The sequence below is a fragment of the Dreissena polymorpha genome, chromosome 12 (assembly GCF_020536995.1).
Source record: "Dreissena polymorpha isolate Duluth1 chromosome 12, UMN_Dpol_1.0, whole genome shotgun sequence".
Lineage (NCBI taxonomy): Eukaryota > Metazoa > Mollusca > Bivalvia > Myida > Dreissenidae > Dreissena > Dreissena polymorpha.
The window spans coordinates 42,087,799-42,104,696 of record NC_068366.1 but is presented as its reverse complement, the minus strand read 5'-3'; the positions used below and the strand labels follow the sequence as shown (position 1 = coordinate 42,104,696).

Here is a 16,898-nt window from a genome sequence, read left to right as displayed (position 1 = left end):
GTCTGAGGTATTTCTTTATACCAAAAGAAAATCGAAGACTTTATTAATTTGTACACGTATAACAATCGAACATATAGGCATACCAGAATATGAACTGGTATGTAACCATTTTACCGAAATGGTCGGCAGAGTTAAAGAGATCATTCAAGTGATATCTGATAACGCAATGCGCCAATGTACCAGGAGCATTCCATCCTACATCAGCAGGTCTATATTTGGCGTCGTTATTTTGTATGTCAAGGTAAACAAAGACCGAGCAAAGATGAAAGTGAACCCGTCCTAGTGGCACAGGCATTTAAAAGTTAACGCCTCATGAGAAGTTGACCAACTATTAAAAGCTCTCCTGTCTGGGTAATGCGTACAAGCAAATATTGACATTAATGTATATATACCGCACCGCTTCTTTTTTAGTTTATGCAATTCTTCCCTCGGTAATGACACTTGACTATAAACATGAGTCAAAAAAGCATTTCCTTGACAAGAAGAGTTATCCGATTATGTTTCTGTTCCAAAATGCTACTTTACCCGGTTTTCGTGTTGTTGTTTTTTTCAGAAGGATTCCAAAATGAGTTGTAATTGTTCTGTTAGACTTCAAAACAGAATCACAATTTCTGATCGATTTAGGAATAGCTGACGATCATCTGCGTATTAAAGGGGCCTTTTCACGTTTGGGTAAGTTGACAAACTTGAAAAAAGTTGTTTCAGATTCGCAAATTTTCGTTTTATTTATGATATTTGTGAGGAAACAGTAATACCGAACATTAACAGTGCTCTAAAATAGCCATTATATTAACGATTTAAAAACCCGAAAATTATAAAACGTTGCAACGCGAAACGAATTAATAATTTGGAGAGTTCTGTTGTCGTTATATTTTGTGAAACTACGAGGATTGGTTATATGAAGTTCAAAACACACTTTTAATTGTATCCGGAAGGATGGCCGAGTGGTCTAAGTGGGAGACCTTTTGCTCCAGGACTCCAGGAGTCAATGGTTCGAGCCCTGTTGAGGGTTACCTTTTTTTCTTTTTAAATTTTATTCTTATTTTTTACTGGAGCTTTTTATATCCAATGTTAACATTTATCAATATAAAGCATTTAATGAAACACTTTAAAACGTGCCAAAATCTGTGAAAAAGGCCCCTTTAATATCATTCCATAGAAAAAAACTGTATCATGTGTACGGGGCTTATCTCCAAAGTTGCATTGACATGTACCTATGAAAGCAATATGCGAAAAGCAAACATCGAAAACAGGGATATCGAAACGACTAGCAAAATCATTTTATCTTTCTAATTTATCAAATATTACAAAGCGACCGATATTTGAATTGAATGACTTGAAATCATTTGCATGAAATTATATACAGGCTATGCATGATGTTTCTTAAAAAAAACAGCCACTAGCGGATCTTTTGCGTCTAATGGTTCACTATCTGTGCATTGTTTCACTGTTGACGACGGACAATTATGCAAAACATTAAACCACCTAAATAACTAGCTCGACAGCTGACCCATCGCTCGAACAATAAACGAAAAACAAACGTCCTATGCGATTCGCCACAAAACGAATATATGGAAATGCATAACTATTACGTGCTGACAGTATAAAGTGTAACATAAAAAACAATATATACAATAAAGTTTGCAGTACATATACGTATACCAAGTTATATATGCATATTTAAACTCAATACGGAATTTATTAAAGGGGCCTTTTCACAGATTTTGGCATGTTTTGAAGTTTGTCATTAAATGCTTTATATTGATAAATGTAAACTTTATATTGATAAATGTAAACATTAAATTTTAAAAGCTCCAGTAAAAAATCAAAAATAAAATTTAAAAAAGGAAAAAAAGTACTCCGCAGCAGGGCTCGACCCAGTGACCCTCGGAATCCTGAAGTAAAAACGCATTAGCCAACTGACCTATCCTGCCAAGCATAGATAGGATGTGTATTGAATACGTTATATAAGCAATCTTCGTAGTTTCACAAATGTTAACGACAACAACAGAACTCTCCAAATTATTCAATCGTTTCGTGTAGCAATGCTTTATAATTTTTAGGTTTTTAAATTGTCAAAAGATGCATATAATGGCTATATTAGACCATGGCAAATTTTCAGTAATACTGTTTCCTCACAAATATCATAACTAAACCGAAAGTTTGCGAATCTGAAACAACTTTTTTCAATTTACCAAACCGTGAAAAGATCCCTTTAAGACATATACTAATGTTTAAACTAAATATAAAATGTTTAAACTGAACATTACTGACACAAAACACAACTTTAAACGAACTTTTAGTTCCAAAATAGTATTGTTGGAACAGATACATATTCCATCAACTGAAGACAAAACTTTGTATGGTCCGCTGAAAAGCCACACAAAAACTTTTTTTTTCTTTTTTTAATCAGTAACATTGTTTTAACCTTACTGACTCTTGATGCAATCATACCCTAAATCTGCTTATCATATCGATGCATCAAATTTCCAGTACAAAACCACTATCCGAACTAAAATTGTTGAGTGGAAACTGTTTTAAATAACCCTGACAAAGTTGCGGTCTCTTGCTTGGATAAGCATTTAACCTACATAAACACACAATTTCACAATATATTTCACAAAAATATCTTCACCGTAACTGAAGTTATTGAAATATTAATACATGTACAAGCAAATAATAATATTTCTAGTAAATTGACTTGGAACTAACTTGCCCCTTGTGCAACCCATGCCGAGTCCACATGTCAGCTAGAGATAGGGAAAGTTGCATGCCGAGTCCACTTGTCAGCTAGAAAAAGGAATAGTTGCATGCCGAGTCCATATGTCAGCTAGAGATAGAAATAGTTGCATGTCGAGTCCACATGTCAGCTAGAGGTAGAAAAAGTTGCATGCCGAGTCCACATGTCAGCTAGAAATAAGAATGGTTACATGCAGAGTCCACATTTCAGCTAGAGATAGGAATAGTTACATGCAGAGTCCACATTTCAGCTAGAGATAGGAATAGTTACATGCAGAGTCCACATTTCAGCTAGAGATAGGAATAGTTGCATGCAGAGTCCACATTTCAGCTAGAGATAGGAATAGTTACATGCAGAGTCCACATTTCAGCTAGAGATAGGAATAGTTACATGCAGAGTCCACATTTCAGCTAGAGATAGGAATAGTTACATGCAGAGTCCACATTTCAGCTAGAGATAGGAATAGTTGCATGCAGAGTCCACATTTCAGCTAGAGATAGGAATAGTTACATGCAGAGTCCACATTTCAGCTAGAGATATGAATAGTTACATGCAGAGTCCACATTTCAGCTAGAGATAGGAATAGTTACATGCAGAGTCCACATGCCAGCTACAGATAGGTATAGTTGCATGCAAACGTCATATGAATAAAAGTACCAAATAGGCATAATCTGATCAATTCAGAGGTATGGACCTTGGTCTGTGACCTCGAATGATGATCAACTAATCAACAAAAAATGTATAGCGTTTTTTTTTCAAAAATATGTAGCAGTCATATCGTCTATAATTGTCAAATGAAGATGTACTCACTCTAATCTCCAAAGTGCGTTCTGTCAAATGAGAATGCAAAGAATATTCCTCAAAGTGCGTTTGTTTTCAACACTGACGACCAAAACGACCCAGTGCGAATCAAACTATCCGGTGACATTCATAAACACAGGTTTGGCGCAGCTGCATTATTTCATTTAATTATGAATTGACCTAGTTTTATGGTACGTGTACACATGGAGACTTTTCTAACGCAACATTTTTCAAATTTAATATCTCAGTTATGATTGAAGATTTTGAATTAAAAAAATACAAGTAATCATTTGACAATATCCTGGACAATTTCATGATAAAGTCATTCATCCGTGACGATCAAACGCTTTAGCAGGCGGGGTATGATTTCATCTTTTTGCACGTGGAAATGGCGAAACGCGATATTATGGTACATTTATTTCAATTTTATCATTTTAGGTGGGTTGTTACACCAGGAAAACATGTCAGGGTTTACAAGATTTTAGCTAAAGCCAAACGTGACATTCATTCAATATTAAATGTTGCGAATGCCTACCTATTGTAATTGTATAGTATTCCTTCATTAAGCTACCAGTTAATTTAAGTTAAAAAGAGAGGATAACTCCGTCAACATAAAGTGTTGTGTAATTTACTATAATTATGATATAACACATGTTAACATACAAAACATTTCGTAAGTTATCATGTGAAAATCATGTTTTTCGCAATTTTGCTCGTAAGACTAAAATGGGCGTGAAAACATCCACTTATACATTACTTAAGTATACACTAAACTATTGATTAAAATACTTTTTGAAACTGTCATCTGGACTTTATTGGTTCAATACGACAGAATAAACGCGGAGAACTTCCCAAAGTCAAACCAGATACCCCTACAAATTTCCAAACAGCTAAGAAAAAGGTCTGATAATTAAGTGTTACCTCCACCGTGGGCGGGTGATATAGGGATGAGATTGAGCACATAGTGGTATCCGTTAGAGGGCGTGTAGTCCTCGTCAACACTCCTCGCCGTCCGGTAACAAGGGATCGAACTTCCGTCCTTTAGAACTGATTCCTTACGCCATTTCTTCAAATGCGCCTTTTTCATTTTACTTTTAATCTTAAACAGCCACTTGAGCTATTCCTATTCTGAATATACTGTTCATGTGTTTTGAGTAAATAATAATCATTTAGAGGCTTTGTTATTTTGTAATACTGAATTCGGCGCCGTGTAGCATCGGTCACAAAATGGTGGGTGGGGTGAGTGGACAAGGAACTATATTAAACGTTTATGTCTTTCAAACCGATGACTTTATTGTTGTTACGTGCGAATATAGAGCGTTACTTGTAAAATAAACTTAAGATATCTAGTGTACATTTTCTCGATTAACACTATTCAAGAAAACGTCAATAAAACTTCGATACATGTATGGGGAGCCTTCTAGTCGTTCTAAATATAGATCGTTTCCAGAAACCTGTATTGATATTCAATAGTGTTAGGATTCCCCGAGATACAATGGCTTTCTCGCTACAAAATAAACAACTTCCTCATCCTTTTATAGTAAACAAACATACACACACGCTATTCTGTGACTACTTTCTAATCCATACTACGACTGAAGCTTGAATCCTAGATCAAAATAACACTATTAGAAGTATTCCAAATATGGTTGACGAATTCATGAACACATTAATAAGTCCGGTAATAGGTACAACTGTTAACAACTTTGATTAGGATCCCCAAGATCATTGTGTATTCAACAAAAAACATTCAGGTAATGTCTCGACCATATAAAGTCAATAACACAAGTTGTCAAATTCCACCACATAGATACGCTTTGTGAATCCACGATTGTATTAATATTAACCTTCCGGATATAACGTAAGCCTTTCAACTTAAATCTTGTGCTAGTGTGTGTCGTGTGTATCGACGGAGTGTGTAGCTTAAAATTATCTGTTCGGACATGTACAAACTCTATACTGTACGTTTTAAACCAAGTTTAGTAAGGGTTTAACTACCGAGCTGGTCGCCAATGTTAAAGGTCGGATCCGCTGTAATTTGTAGGTCGAGTGATATTGGTTTTTTTGTTTGCTGGGCGAACCTAGCGACCGATAAAGGGGTCAATTTCTGAGTCCACATCGAATTGCCATACCTGCCTGAACTGATTTTAAATCTTAAAGCGACATTTAACCTATTGTACGTGTTCAGAATGTTTGATTCAACGGAATACGCGTTAGTCTTGACAAATCGAATAAAATGAATTCATTGCGCTTATATACTTGATTCGATCAAGAGCATGAACATGATAAGACAACCATCCTGCTGAGTAAAGAATAAGACCTCAATTTTTAGGCTTAACAAATACGATTTGTAAAAATGTGATCCTAAAACGTTTCGATACGTCCCTGAGTAAGTAAGATTAAACGTTTACATCTAGAAGTGCTTCACAAGTGTCGAGCTCCCGAGATGGTCAACCGATGGATGACACAGATAAACTTATATAAAATTATAATTGTATAATATGTCGAAATAAATAAAGATCTATTGAAGATCTATTGCAGATATTGTCCTTAATGGTGTAAAGGGAAGGAACATCAAGTCAAATCCAACGGGCCACGGAGGTGATTTCGCCGTTAATACTCCCAATACACCGACTCCGTTCGAAGTACGTTCTGAAAAATGTGACTAAACGGGCTCGAACTTTGTGAGAACGGAGTGATCGTAGTAGCAACGTGTTACGAACTGTCTTCGAACTTTGTGGACGGCCTGGAACGGGGTTGAACGGGAGAGGTGTTTCAGAACTTTTAGCCTACTCAAAATTTTCTTCCGATCATCCCGTTCTACAATTAAACGTAGTAACAACGTACCGGAAACGGACTGGACGTACTAAGAACGGATAGGTCGAATTATGGTTGAGTTAGGAACGTGCCAGAACGTAGTGCGATCGGACCGAAATTACCTGTACGATGCCACACAGATCGAGTCCGTTTCTCGTCCGTCCAATCCGTTCTCAGACAGACCGACCCCGTTCGCACTTGTTTCGTACGATCTTGTTTCGTGAAAATAAATAGAAACTAAAAGATAAGTTCTTACAACGTTCGCAACACGTTCTACGAGTTCTCAGTACGTTCTTAGTACGCTGTACTCGTTTTAAGGAGTTCGCAGTAGGTTCCAAGTACGTTGTACTCGTTTAATGCAGTTGTTACAACGTTCAAACCGTAAATACAATACGTTCAGATAATGTGCATATAATCGAGGTCGTTGTCTCAAAATTCACCATTTGTGATATTAAAGGGGCCTTTTCACAGATTTTGGCATATTTTGAAGTTTGTCATTAAATGCTTTATATTGATAAATGTAAACATTGGATTTTAAAAGCTCCAGTAAAAAATCAATAATAAAATTTAAAAAAGGGAAAAAAGTAGCCGGTACCAGGGCTCGAACCAGTGACCCCCGGAGTCCTGGAGATAGTCTGAAGTAAAAACGCACTAGCCCTCACGGCTATTCCGCTGGGTATTTACAGTGTAAATATTTGATACCTTATCTAAGAAATCTTCGTAGTTTCGTAAATTTAAACGACAACAGAACTCTCCAAATTATTCAATCGTTTCGCGTTGCAACGCTTTATAATTTTTAGGTTTTCAAATCGTCAAAATATACATATAATGGCTATATTGGACTATGGTAAATGTTCAGTAATACTGTTTCCTCACAAATAGCATAACTAAAACGAAAATTTGCGAATCTGAAACAACTTTTTTCAATTTTGTCAATTTACCAAACCGTGAAAAGATCCCTTTAAGTTAAAACATGGACAATCTTTGAGCTCTTAATTGACGATGCTGCGAAGCAGCTCGTCTAAGTTATCATACCATAAAAAAAATCGGCACAATGGCGACCTATGTAAAAGACCGAGCAAGTCCGATTGAGATAGCTCGATTTTTCTAATCGGCATACCTCGCTGATTATCATTGATCATAAAGGTATCGGAAGCTCAGCTATAAATAGGACAACATATTCTGGGAAAAGAGTTAATGTTAGTTTGAAAACGTTAATTTTAAATCAGTTATATTCAATCCATTATATGTTTATAGATCAATGAAACAACTATGCATTTTCTGTATTGTATTTGACATTGGTCGTGATTCAGTAAATAAATTGCGAATTAAAACGTGTATAATTAACTTTCAACGCGATCATGAGTGTAAAGAAAACGAATTATTTCGAACCTGCCATTTGTAAACGTTGTAGCGACTATGGTATATAAACAGCATAAAAGCCGTTTGACATCTGTACAGGTCGGGCTACCGTAACCTCGTGAAGAGGCCAGTAGGACCTGTAAATAAACTCTGAAACACACAAACACGTTTGACATCTGTGAAACTCGCTTTTATGCGTGCTTTCTCATTTTGCATGTTTAATAAACTTTTCAAACAGAAATTACAGAGCCACATGGGTGCACATACTATGTTTGATAATTCATTCGTTTGTTGGATATTGTTTGCTGTTTTAAACACACATTAGGTCATATCGCGGAGATTTAGTTAACCTTACCATGTGTTCATGGGCGAACTCACGTATTCAAGTGCTCTTACGACAATGTGCTCATACCTACTTTCGGGAATCATCATGCAATTGTTGCCGTACTTAACGAACAAACATGCCTAAGCTTATTGAATTAGAGAAAACAACAATACTCAAAAGAGAAAAATTATATGTTCATGCACATTGGCATGTGAAATCACGTCAGTACACATAGCATCATTAACTTAGGAAAGGAAACAAAAAAATATAAAGTTTGGTATGATATACATGTGAAATTAAAGAGCATGGTGTAATTAAAGAGCATGGCAAGTTTTGAATTTATATGCTGAAACGTAATGTTATAACCCACAAACGTTTTACTGTAACTGAACGTTTTTTAAGATAAGTGGTACAGAAAATACACGTCGGATATATTTTTAAAGATATTTCTTAATATATTTGATCGAGAATGTAACCCGCCTTTCAGTTTCGCTGAATGGATCAAGTTCCCCACGGGTACTACTTCCACGTACCCACGATTTGTGTTCGTACCCTAAATTTTTCGTACCCATTTTTTTCGTACCCATTTGTTTTCGTACCCAATTTTTTGCTCGTACCCAGATTTTTTTCGTACCAATTTTTTTTCCTACCCACATATTTTTCCTAACCAAATCTTTTTTCGTAACCAATTTTTTTGGCATAATTTTTGTACCCAAAATTTTCGTACCCATTTTTTTTCCTACCCAAAGTTTTCGTACCCACATACACGATTGTGGTGATGTAGATAAACTTAAATAGATGCTTTTCTATCAATCCTCTTCAAAAGCATCGTCACACCAGTACTGTCAGTACTTTGATTTTGTAAATGTTGGCTTCGTGCAATTTATGCTAGAAGCAGAGCAGCGATATACTGTTTTGTTTGGCCGAGAAAGAAGGCGGAGACGACACAGAACTTGTTAGGTGAGAAATTTTGCGGAATTATTTCTTGGAGGCATAACATATCTACGTCTGGTCGGCTCAAAGCGTGAAACATAAATGAGAACTGGCAGGCACGTAGTCGGTTTTATAATCGCCGTGCAGAAAATGGCTGCAACTACGTCCTAAACGTACTAAGAACGTAGTAGGACGAGTGAAAACTGCCTTTGAACGAGTTATCACTGCACAACGAATAGAGAAGAACTGCGTACGAACGTAATCGAACTGGCTGAGGACGGGTTCGGTCTGACTGGAAATGGTATACCAACGGGGACAATGGGGAAATTGACCCGATTTGAACTGGATAAAGACGGACTGGCAACGTAATAGGACGGGATAGGAACGAGCTGCACGTAGCGCGAACTGTGTATGAACGTCATTTAGTCATATTGCAGATTTTTTTCTGACCAAAACTACACGTTCAAGCAAGTTCACATCCCGTTCAGCATTTTCTTCAAAGCGTGGTCGAACTGTCTAAGAACGTGCTTGTTGTTTGGGGCCCTTAAACGAGCTGAGGGATATAATGCTTTGCTCATGTATGCCTAGCGTCTAGAAAAAAGGCCTTGACAAACAGCGTAGACCCATTGGAGACGAGGAGACGCCGCGGCCTCTCATCTGGGTCTGCGCTGTTTGCTTAAAGGGGCCTTTACACGTTTGAGTAAATTGACAAAATTTAAAAAGGTTGTCTTAGATTCGCAAATTTTCGTTTTAGTTATAATATTTGTGAGAAAACAGTAATACTTAACATTTACTATGCTCTGAAATATATATTATATGCATCTTTTGACGATTTAAAAACCCGAAAATTATAAAGCGTTGCAACGCGAAACGAATTAATAATTTGGAGAGTATTGTTGTTGTCGTTATAGTTTGTGAAAGTAAGAGGATTGGTTATATCAAGTATAAAATACACCTATCATTGTATTCGGAAGGATGGCTGAGTGGTCTAAGTGGGAGACTTTTTACGCCAGGACTCCAGGGGTCAGTGGTTCGAGCCCTGCTGATGGTTACCTTTGTTTCGTTTGTTTTAAATTTTATTCTTGATTTTTTACTGGAGCTTTCTATATACATTGTTAACATTTATCAATATAAAGCAGTTAATGACAAACTTCAAAACATGCCAAAATCTGTGAAAAGGACCCTTTACATGAATTTCTGTAAGAAAAACTATAAATATAGAAATAAACAAACTAAACATCCCAAATTTTGGAAATAAATTGATCCAATTTAGAAGGATGGGAGAGTCCACTAAGCATAAATGGGTTAAACTATAGGTGATATAATAATGGCTAAATGATCGGGGCAGTATTATGTTTAAGATATCGGAGGGCAGGATGGCTTTAAGCCGTTGTCCGCGTTTGCAATTGGTAGAATTGCTAAGCGATAAGACCAGGTGAAGTGTATAATGGTAAAGCGAACGTAACTTTACTTTTTAGCGAATTCAGATGGAGATTGTTTCAAAGCGATTAAAATTGGTCAAGTATAATGGTTAATCGACGAGGAGCAGTCTAATTGTCAACGAGTATAGTAGCTAACCGATAAGTACAATTGTAGTCAGCAAATATTAACAAATTATTACTAAAAGACATTGTCGCGTGTAACAAATCATCGGAAATGTATGTTACAGCGTACAACGCTTATAAGAAGTGAAATGTCAACAATTATGGAAGGTAAACGACGCGCTTTGAGACCCTATGTGCGTCTAAATGAGTCAGACAGAAGATAACTTCTACTTGGCTAACTAAGTGAGCCAATCGGTTTTCGTCGAATCTCGAAATGCGATACTATTATAATTATTCGTATGACAAATCGATCAGTGAAATAGCAGCTTTTAATGTCCAATTTCGCTCTTTACAAAACATTTATTCGATATAATAGACAAACTGATACGATAAAACAAGTTTAACCTGTTTAGAAATAATCAACCAACCAATTTACCACTACACATGTATATTATCTTGTAAATTCACATTTACCATCAGGTTTTGTTTTATAACGTTGAAGTTGAATCACACCGCTCCCTTGGACTTCATTGCTTTAAACTCAAGTACAAACATTCTGCACGGTCTGTTATGTAAACCAATATTTACCAACTTGTTATGGAAAACATGTATCACGATACAAAACAGGAGTGTACAATCAAAACATGCTTTAAAAGGCATGTGTTCAAAATACGCCCCTCAGCAGATACAAGTGCAGTATTATTGTCGGTTATTTGAAACTTTGATTGAAGCGCTGTTTGCTTAAAGCTGGGTTCCCACTGCCGATCAGATCAACTCGATCAAGCCCGACCAAGCGGTCGGGTACTGGTCTGGTCCGTTCGGCATGAGTGATCGGGGGCGGTCGGGTAGGTCGGCATTGGTTGGGCTTCCTACCCTATATTTTTTGACATGTCAAAAAATATCGAGTAGCGGTCGAGTAGGAAATGGATCGAGAAGCGCTCGGGAAGTGCTCGTGTATTAGTCGAGTAGAAGATCGAGATGATCGTGAAGCAATCGTGTGGCGATCGGATTGACATCTTTTACACGATCTGTACCCGATCTGCTCGACCTCTACCCGAGTTTGTTTAGATCGCAACACGATCCTCTCGAACTCGATTCGATTTGATGTACATATTTACTAGACTGCTACCCGACGGCTTCTCGACCGTACACGATCACTTCCCGATTGCTATTCGACCATACACGAGCTGTGTATCCGATCCGCTCGACCTCTACCCGAGTTATTTAAGATCGTTTTGTACGACTGTAGTACAACCATCACGATCTGGTCGTGTGAAGATCTGGTGGCGATCGAGTTGAGGTCCACTTGGTCGAGCTGAGATCGTATAGGGCTCGCGTATAGGTCGAGATGATCGAGCGGAAATCGGAAAGATGGTTGAGTTGACGTCGTGAATGAGTCGTGTGGGGGTCGTGTGTTATCGACAAGAGGTCGAGAAAAGGTCGTGTATACCCTTTTTAGTCGAGCTTGGATGAGTTTGGTCGGGAAATTTCTGTGATCGGGATGATCGAGTTGATCGGATCGGCAGTGGGAACCCACCTTAAAGGAATTTCTGTAAGAAATATTCTAAATGTAGAAATAAATATACTAGACATCCCTAATTTTGGAAATAAACTGATCCACTTTAGAATGATAGGAGAGTCCTCTAGGCATAAATGGGTTAAGAGTAAAAGGGGTGTAATAAAACCCGTAAGATATAATGGTCTTCACTCACTTTTTTATTCTCGAAAGACAAAGTCGGAAACGCCTTATTGGACGTCCCAATTTTATTTATATTGAAAATATATGTTCATACATGTGTTCTTCAGATGGAATGAATACTGTTGAACAAAGAGAACGGAAACGTAAAAATGCTAATTCCATGTAACGTAAAAGTCATAACTGTTTGCTACAATCAATTAATGATGATATTTTACTATTGCTTCGCGAATTTGGCCTTCAAAGGAAAATATCTATTGGCCGGATAAAAACTGATGAAGACAGTTGACTCGAAAGTGACTGGCCGCAGGAGAGACATCAAATGTTTGAAAAGAGGAAATATACAAAGCGCCATTTTCGACCGGCGGGGAAGAGGTTGGGGCGTTGAAAACTAAGTTCCATTCATGTCGCACAGATCATGTTAAACTTACTTGAGATTGGCGATATAGACTCCTCGCTCGGCATTTCTCTTTCAATGATCGGCGTGGGAACGAGGGTTTCCAGTTCCCCTCTCAAGGCAATCTGCGCGTCCGCGTCTTCCGGTGAAGTAATCACCTCCACTACATGTGCTAATTGAATTTCATCCGGTATGTCTGCGAAATTATCTGAAAAATGACAACCAGAGGGCACTGGGTCGCTCACGTGAGAGACTAAGATGGAAAGAAACAAAGATAAAAACTCTTCAGCACATATTTCATAGTATTGGTATGACAATACTGACTTTAAAAATAATGTGTTCCAAAGTATTCACAATAGGCATATATATAGAAAATTACTCCACCCACCCTTGCGGCCATGTTTTTAATACCCAGATATTTATGTATATATATATGTTGACGACGCACGACGGACGACGGACAAAAGGCGCCCACAAAAGCTCACCATGAGCACGTTGTGCTCAGGTGAGCTAAAAACGTAAGACATTAGAGGGGCAGTTACACCGCTTCTGACAGGAAAACATGTCTCTTAGACGACCAGTTTAAGAAATGTTCAGTGCATCAAATACCAATAGTAATATCCTTTTTCCGAAGGTAGCACATAACGAAAACACATTTATAACAAAGTATTATTTTAATTGAAACAGTGGTTTAAACTTTCCAAAGAGACGTTCAAATTACATCATGAAATAGTAACTGTACACGTGAAATACAATGCATGAAGTACAGTGTATATTCAACGTAATACAAATGTAAAATTATTTTATATATTTACGTCCATGATAATGATCGCTATCTTCAACTTATTAATTGCGTTTATAATTAAAAATCAGCAAAGGAAATTTAGTAAAATTAATTAGTAAAATAATTTACTTCAGATGTAAAAACGAATCAGCCGATTAAATCAACCGGTTATAATTTTACAGCTAGTAATAAAATACAATATAGTTAAACTGACCATTTGTATTAGTTAAATAATAGTACTTAAAAATCATACACTGGCGGTCATAACGACATGTTTATAGCAGTGTAAATGTAAAGTATTTCAATGAATTAAACAATGTCATTAACAATACGAAGACACATTTGTTAGAAAAAGAATGCATATGAACCTGTTATTGGTAAATGCATGTGGATACTTGTAATAATACGTACTATGTCAAAACAAGAGTAACAAGAAACCGTCGGAGACGGGTGATGCTCGCCAAAGGTTTGTTGTCACAATATTTCACTATAAAAGGAAACGTCTTGAGGGCACAGTAGTTTGGGGGGGGGGGGGGACAATATTTTTTTTATAGAAAATTTCAAAGGGCCATAACTCTGTGAAAAATCATCAGACCAGAACCCGCTTATAATATGCACATCTCCTCTTGGTAGTGAAGCTTCCCATAAAGTTTCATTGAATTTCGGTCATTAGTTGCTGAGAAATAGCCCGGACAAATATTGTGCACGGACGGACGGACACACGGACAGACGAAGCGGTGACCATATGCTCCCCCCAAAATTTATAAAAAGGTAAGGCATGTAATAATAAAACACAATCTATTCATATTTGAAAAGAACATCATAAAACAACCATTTGAGTCGCGTTCTGAGAAAACTGGACATAATGCATGTGCGTAAAGTGTCGTCCCAGATCAACTTGTGCAATCCGCACAGGCTAATCAGGGACGACACTTTCCGCATTTATGACATTTTTCGTATAAATGAAGTCTCTTCTTAGCAAAAAATCCCATTTAGGCGGAAAGTGTCGTCTCTGATTAGCCTGTGCACTCTGCAATTTGGGACGACACTTTACGCACATGCATAATGCCCAGTTTTCTCAGAACACGACTCATTTGTAAAATGAACGTCGCTCTTGGAAAAACGGGCTTAATGCTCGCGCATAAAGTGTCGTCCCAGATTAGACTTTGTATTGTACGTAAAGTGTCGTACCTGATTATACATTACATTGGACGTTTCGTACCAGATTAGATTTTTTATTGCACGTTAAGTGTCGAACCAGATTAGACTTTGTATTGCGCGTAAAGTGTCGTACCAGATTAGGCTTTGTATTGCACGTAAAGTGTCGTACCAGATTATACTTTGTTTTGCATGTTAAGTGTCGTACCAGGTGAGACTTTGTATTGCACGTTAAGTGTCGTATCAGATTAAACTTTGTATTGCACGTTAAGTGCCGTATCAGATAAGATTTTGTATTGCGCGTAAAGTGTCGTCCCAGATTAGACTTTGTATTGTACGTAAAGTGTCGTACCAGATTAGACATTGTATTGCACGTAGCGTGTCGTACCAGATTAGATTTTGTATTGCACTTTAAGTGTCGTACCAGATTAGACTTTGTATTGCGCGTAAAGTGTCGTACCAGATTAGGCTTTGTATTGCACGTTAAGTGTCCTACCAGATTAGACTTTGTATTGCACGTAAAGTGTCGTACCAGATTAGACTTTGTATTGCACGTAAAGTGTCGTATCAGATTAGACTTTGTATTGCACGTTAAGTGTCGTATCAGATAAGACTTTGTATTGCGCGTGAAGTGTCGTACCAGATTAGACTTTGTATTGCACGTAAAGTGCCGTACCAGATTATACTTTGTATTTCGCACAGACTACCGGGTAATTAAGCTAGGCACTTTCCTTATATGGATTTTTTGTTCAAATGAAGTAACAAAAATACGCTTGAGGCGGAAAGTTCCGTCACTGATTACTGCACATGAAAATCAGGGACGACACTTTGCGCACATGCAGTAGGCCTCGTTTTCCAAAAGTGAAGCTCAAATATACTATATTTACAGTCATTTAAAGATATTGCCTCTCTGTTCTCTCAACCTTCTTGTCAGTGGTTTAATTTAATATTACCCGTGCATTTGCCCATTGGTCCCGTTTTAATAGAGGAGTCTGGACAGATTGATGCACTGGCAGTCCACAAGGATGCAAGGGGCATAAAATGCATAAAATTTTGTGTGGGTGTAGTAAAAAACCCTGAAAGTGAAAAATTAAAAGTGTGTTGCATCTATAAAAACGAATTGTTTGTTGTGCTGTTTTTGGCTGCAATGCATATCGTTATTTTGGTGTTGAACCATTAAATGTTTGTTATTGGCTTATAAATATCGCGAAAATCTAAAATGATTTGATTCTAAGATGAATTTATAAATACTAACGCAAGCGTAATAAGAACGAGGTTTAACGTTTTGTAAACACAGGAAGTACATATCATTATAGTTTAGATTTTTTCTTTTTTTTTTGATTACTTTTATCGTTTTACACTTCTTAATTTCGTGAAACGATGAACAATATAATTACATCGCGACATCCAGGAAGTACAATGTTGTGTTTTTATTAATCTAAGGGACATAACTAAACAATAATTGTTTTTTTCGCTGACAAAACAGGTCGCAATTCTCTCCCTTACTGTACTTTGCTCTTTAAGCCGATTTCACGCTTACAAGATCAAACTTTACTTTGCAAGATAACGTCCAATATGTACACAGTTTTATTGTGGTTGCAAAGATAAATAATATTAATTAAATTATCTCGCGTGCTTTACCGAATGCATCACATGTGATTAAGATACGTATTAACAGATTTTAGTAGGTTAAGAATTGCATTAAATTTAAACAAAAATCGTGCACAAAAAAGATGGTCATATATTACTCACCTGAGTACGTTTTAAAAGTAGATTGAACTAAGATACTAATTAATAGTATTTGCATATACAAATAAATCATTATAATACAGGCATATTATATATGATCCCGGGGTCATATTTACCATATGACCCACGGGGTTTGGAAAGGTTTCGACACATGCGGACTTAATTTTAACATATTTGAAGAGGACCAGTGTATAATATTACCCGCTAAACAGTACAGCCCAGTTGTCTGTAAAATCAGAGACTGTAAATGTGTATGTGCTTATAATTACTTATGTGATCATGTATTGTGCCGTTTTTACCACAGCGGCATGATTCCAACACTCTTTATAGAGTTCTACTATACGATGTCACATACTTAACATTTAAGCTCCGGCATAATGTGATTTTTCTATGCCAGTCTAAATTCTCATTTATCCACGGGACATGACAAGTTTTAACCCATGATTTGAACAGACGTTGCATATAACATCTTTCTGGTGTAAAATGTAAAATACAAAATCTCTCGCTCATGTGGTTTAACATAAGATTTGCGAAAAGTGATTTAGCATTAGTCTATGTTCGAAATGGGGTCCTCGAGAAGTAGCCAGTTTAA

General features: G+C 37.0%; 1 protein-coding gene across 8 annotated transcripts in view; it reads right to left on the bottom strand.

Annotated features, from left to right (window-relative positions):
* LOC127853022 (uncharacterized) overlaps window positions 1-16,898 on the bottom strand; it is a 70,223-nt gene that overhangs the window by 17,096 nt on the left and 36,229 nt on the right. For 6 of the 8 annotated variants that reach the window (XM_052387146.1, XM_052387141.1, XM_052387143.1 and 3 more), the window contains one exon: window positions 12,650-12,823. In XM_052387146.1, coding sequence (XP_052243106.1) covers window positions 12,650-12,683 — 34 coding nt within the window. In that variant the 5' untranslated portion in view covers window positions 12,684-12,823. Of the gene's footprint in view, window positions 1-4,462; window positions 5,485-12,649; window positions 12,824-15,510; window positions 15,633-16,898 lie in introns of those variants that run through there. The other 2 variants (XM_052387139.1, XM_052387145.1) reach the window with 2 other exon arrangements.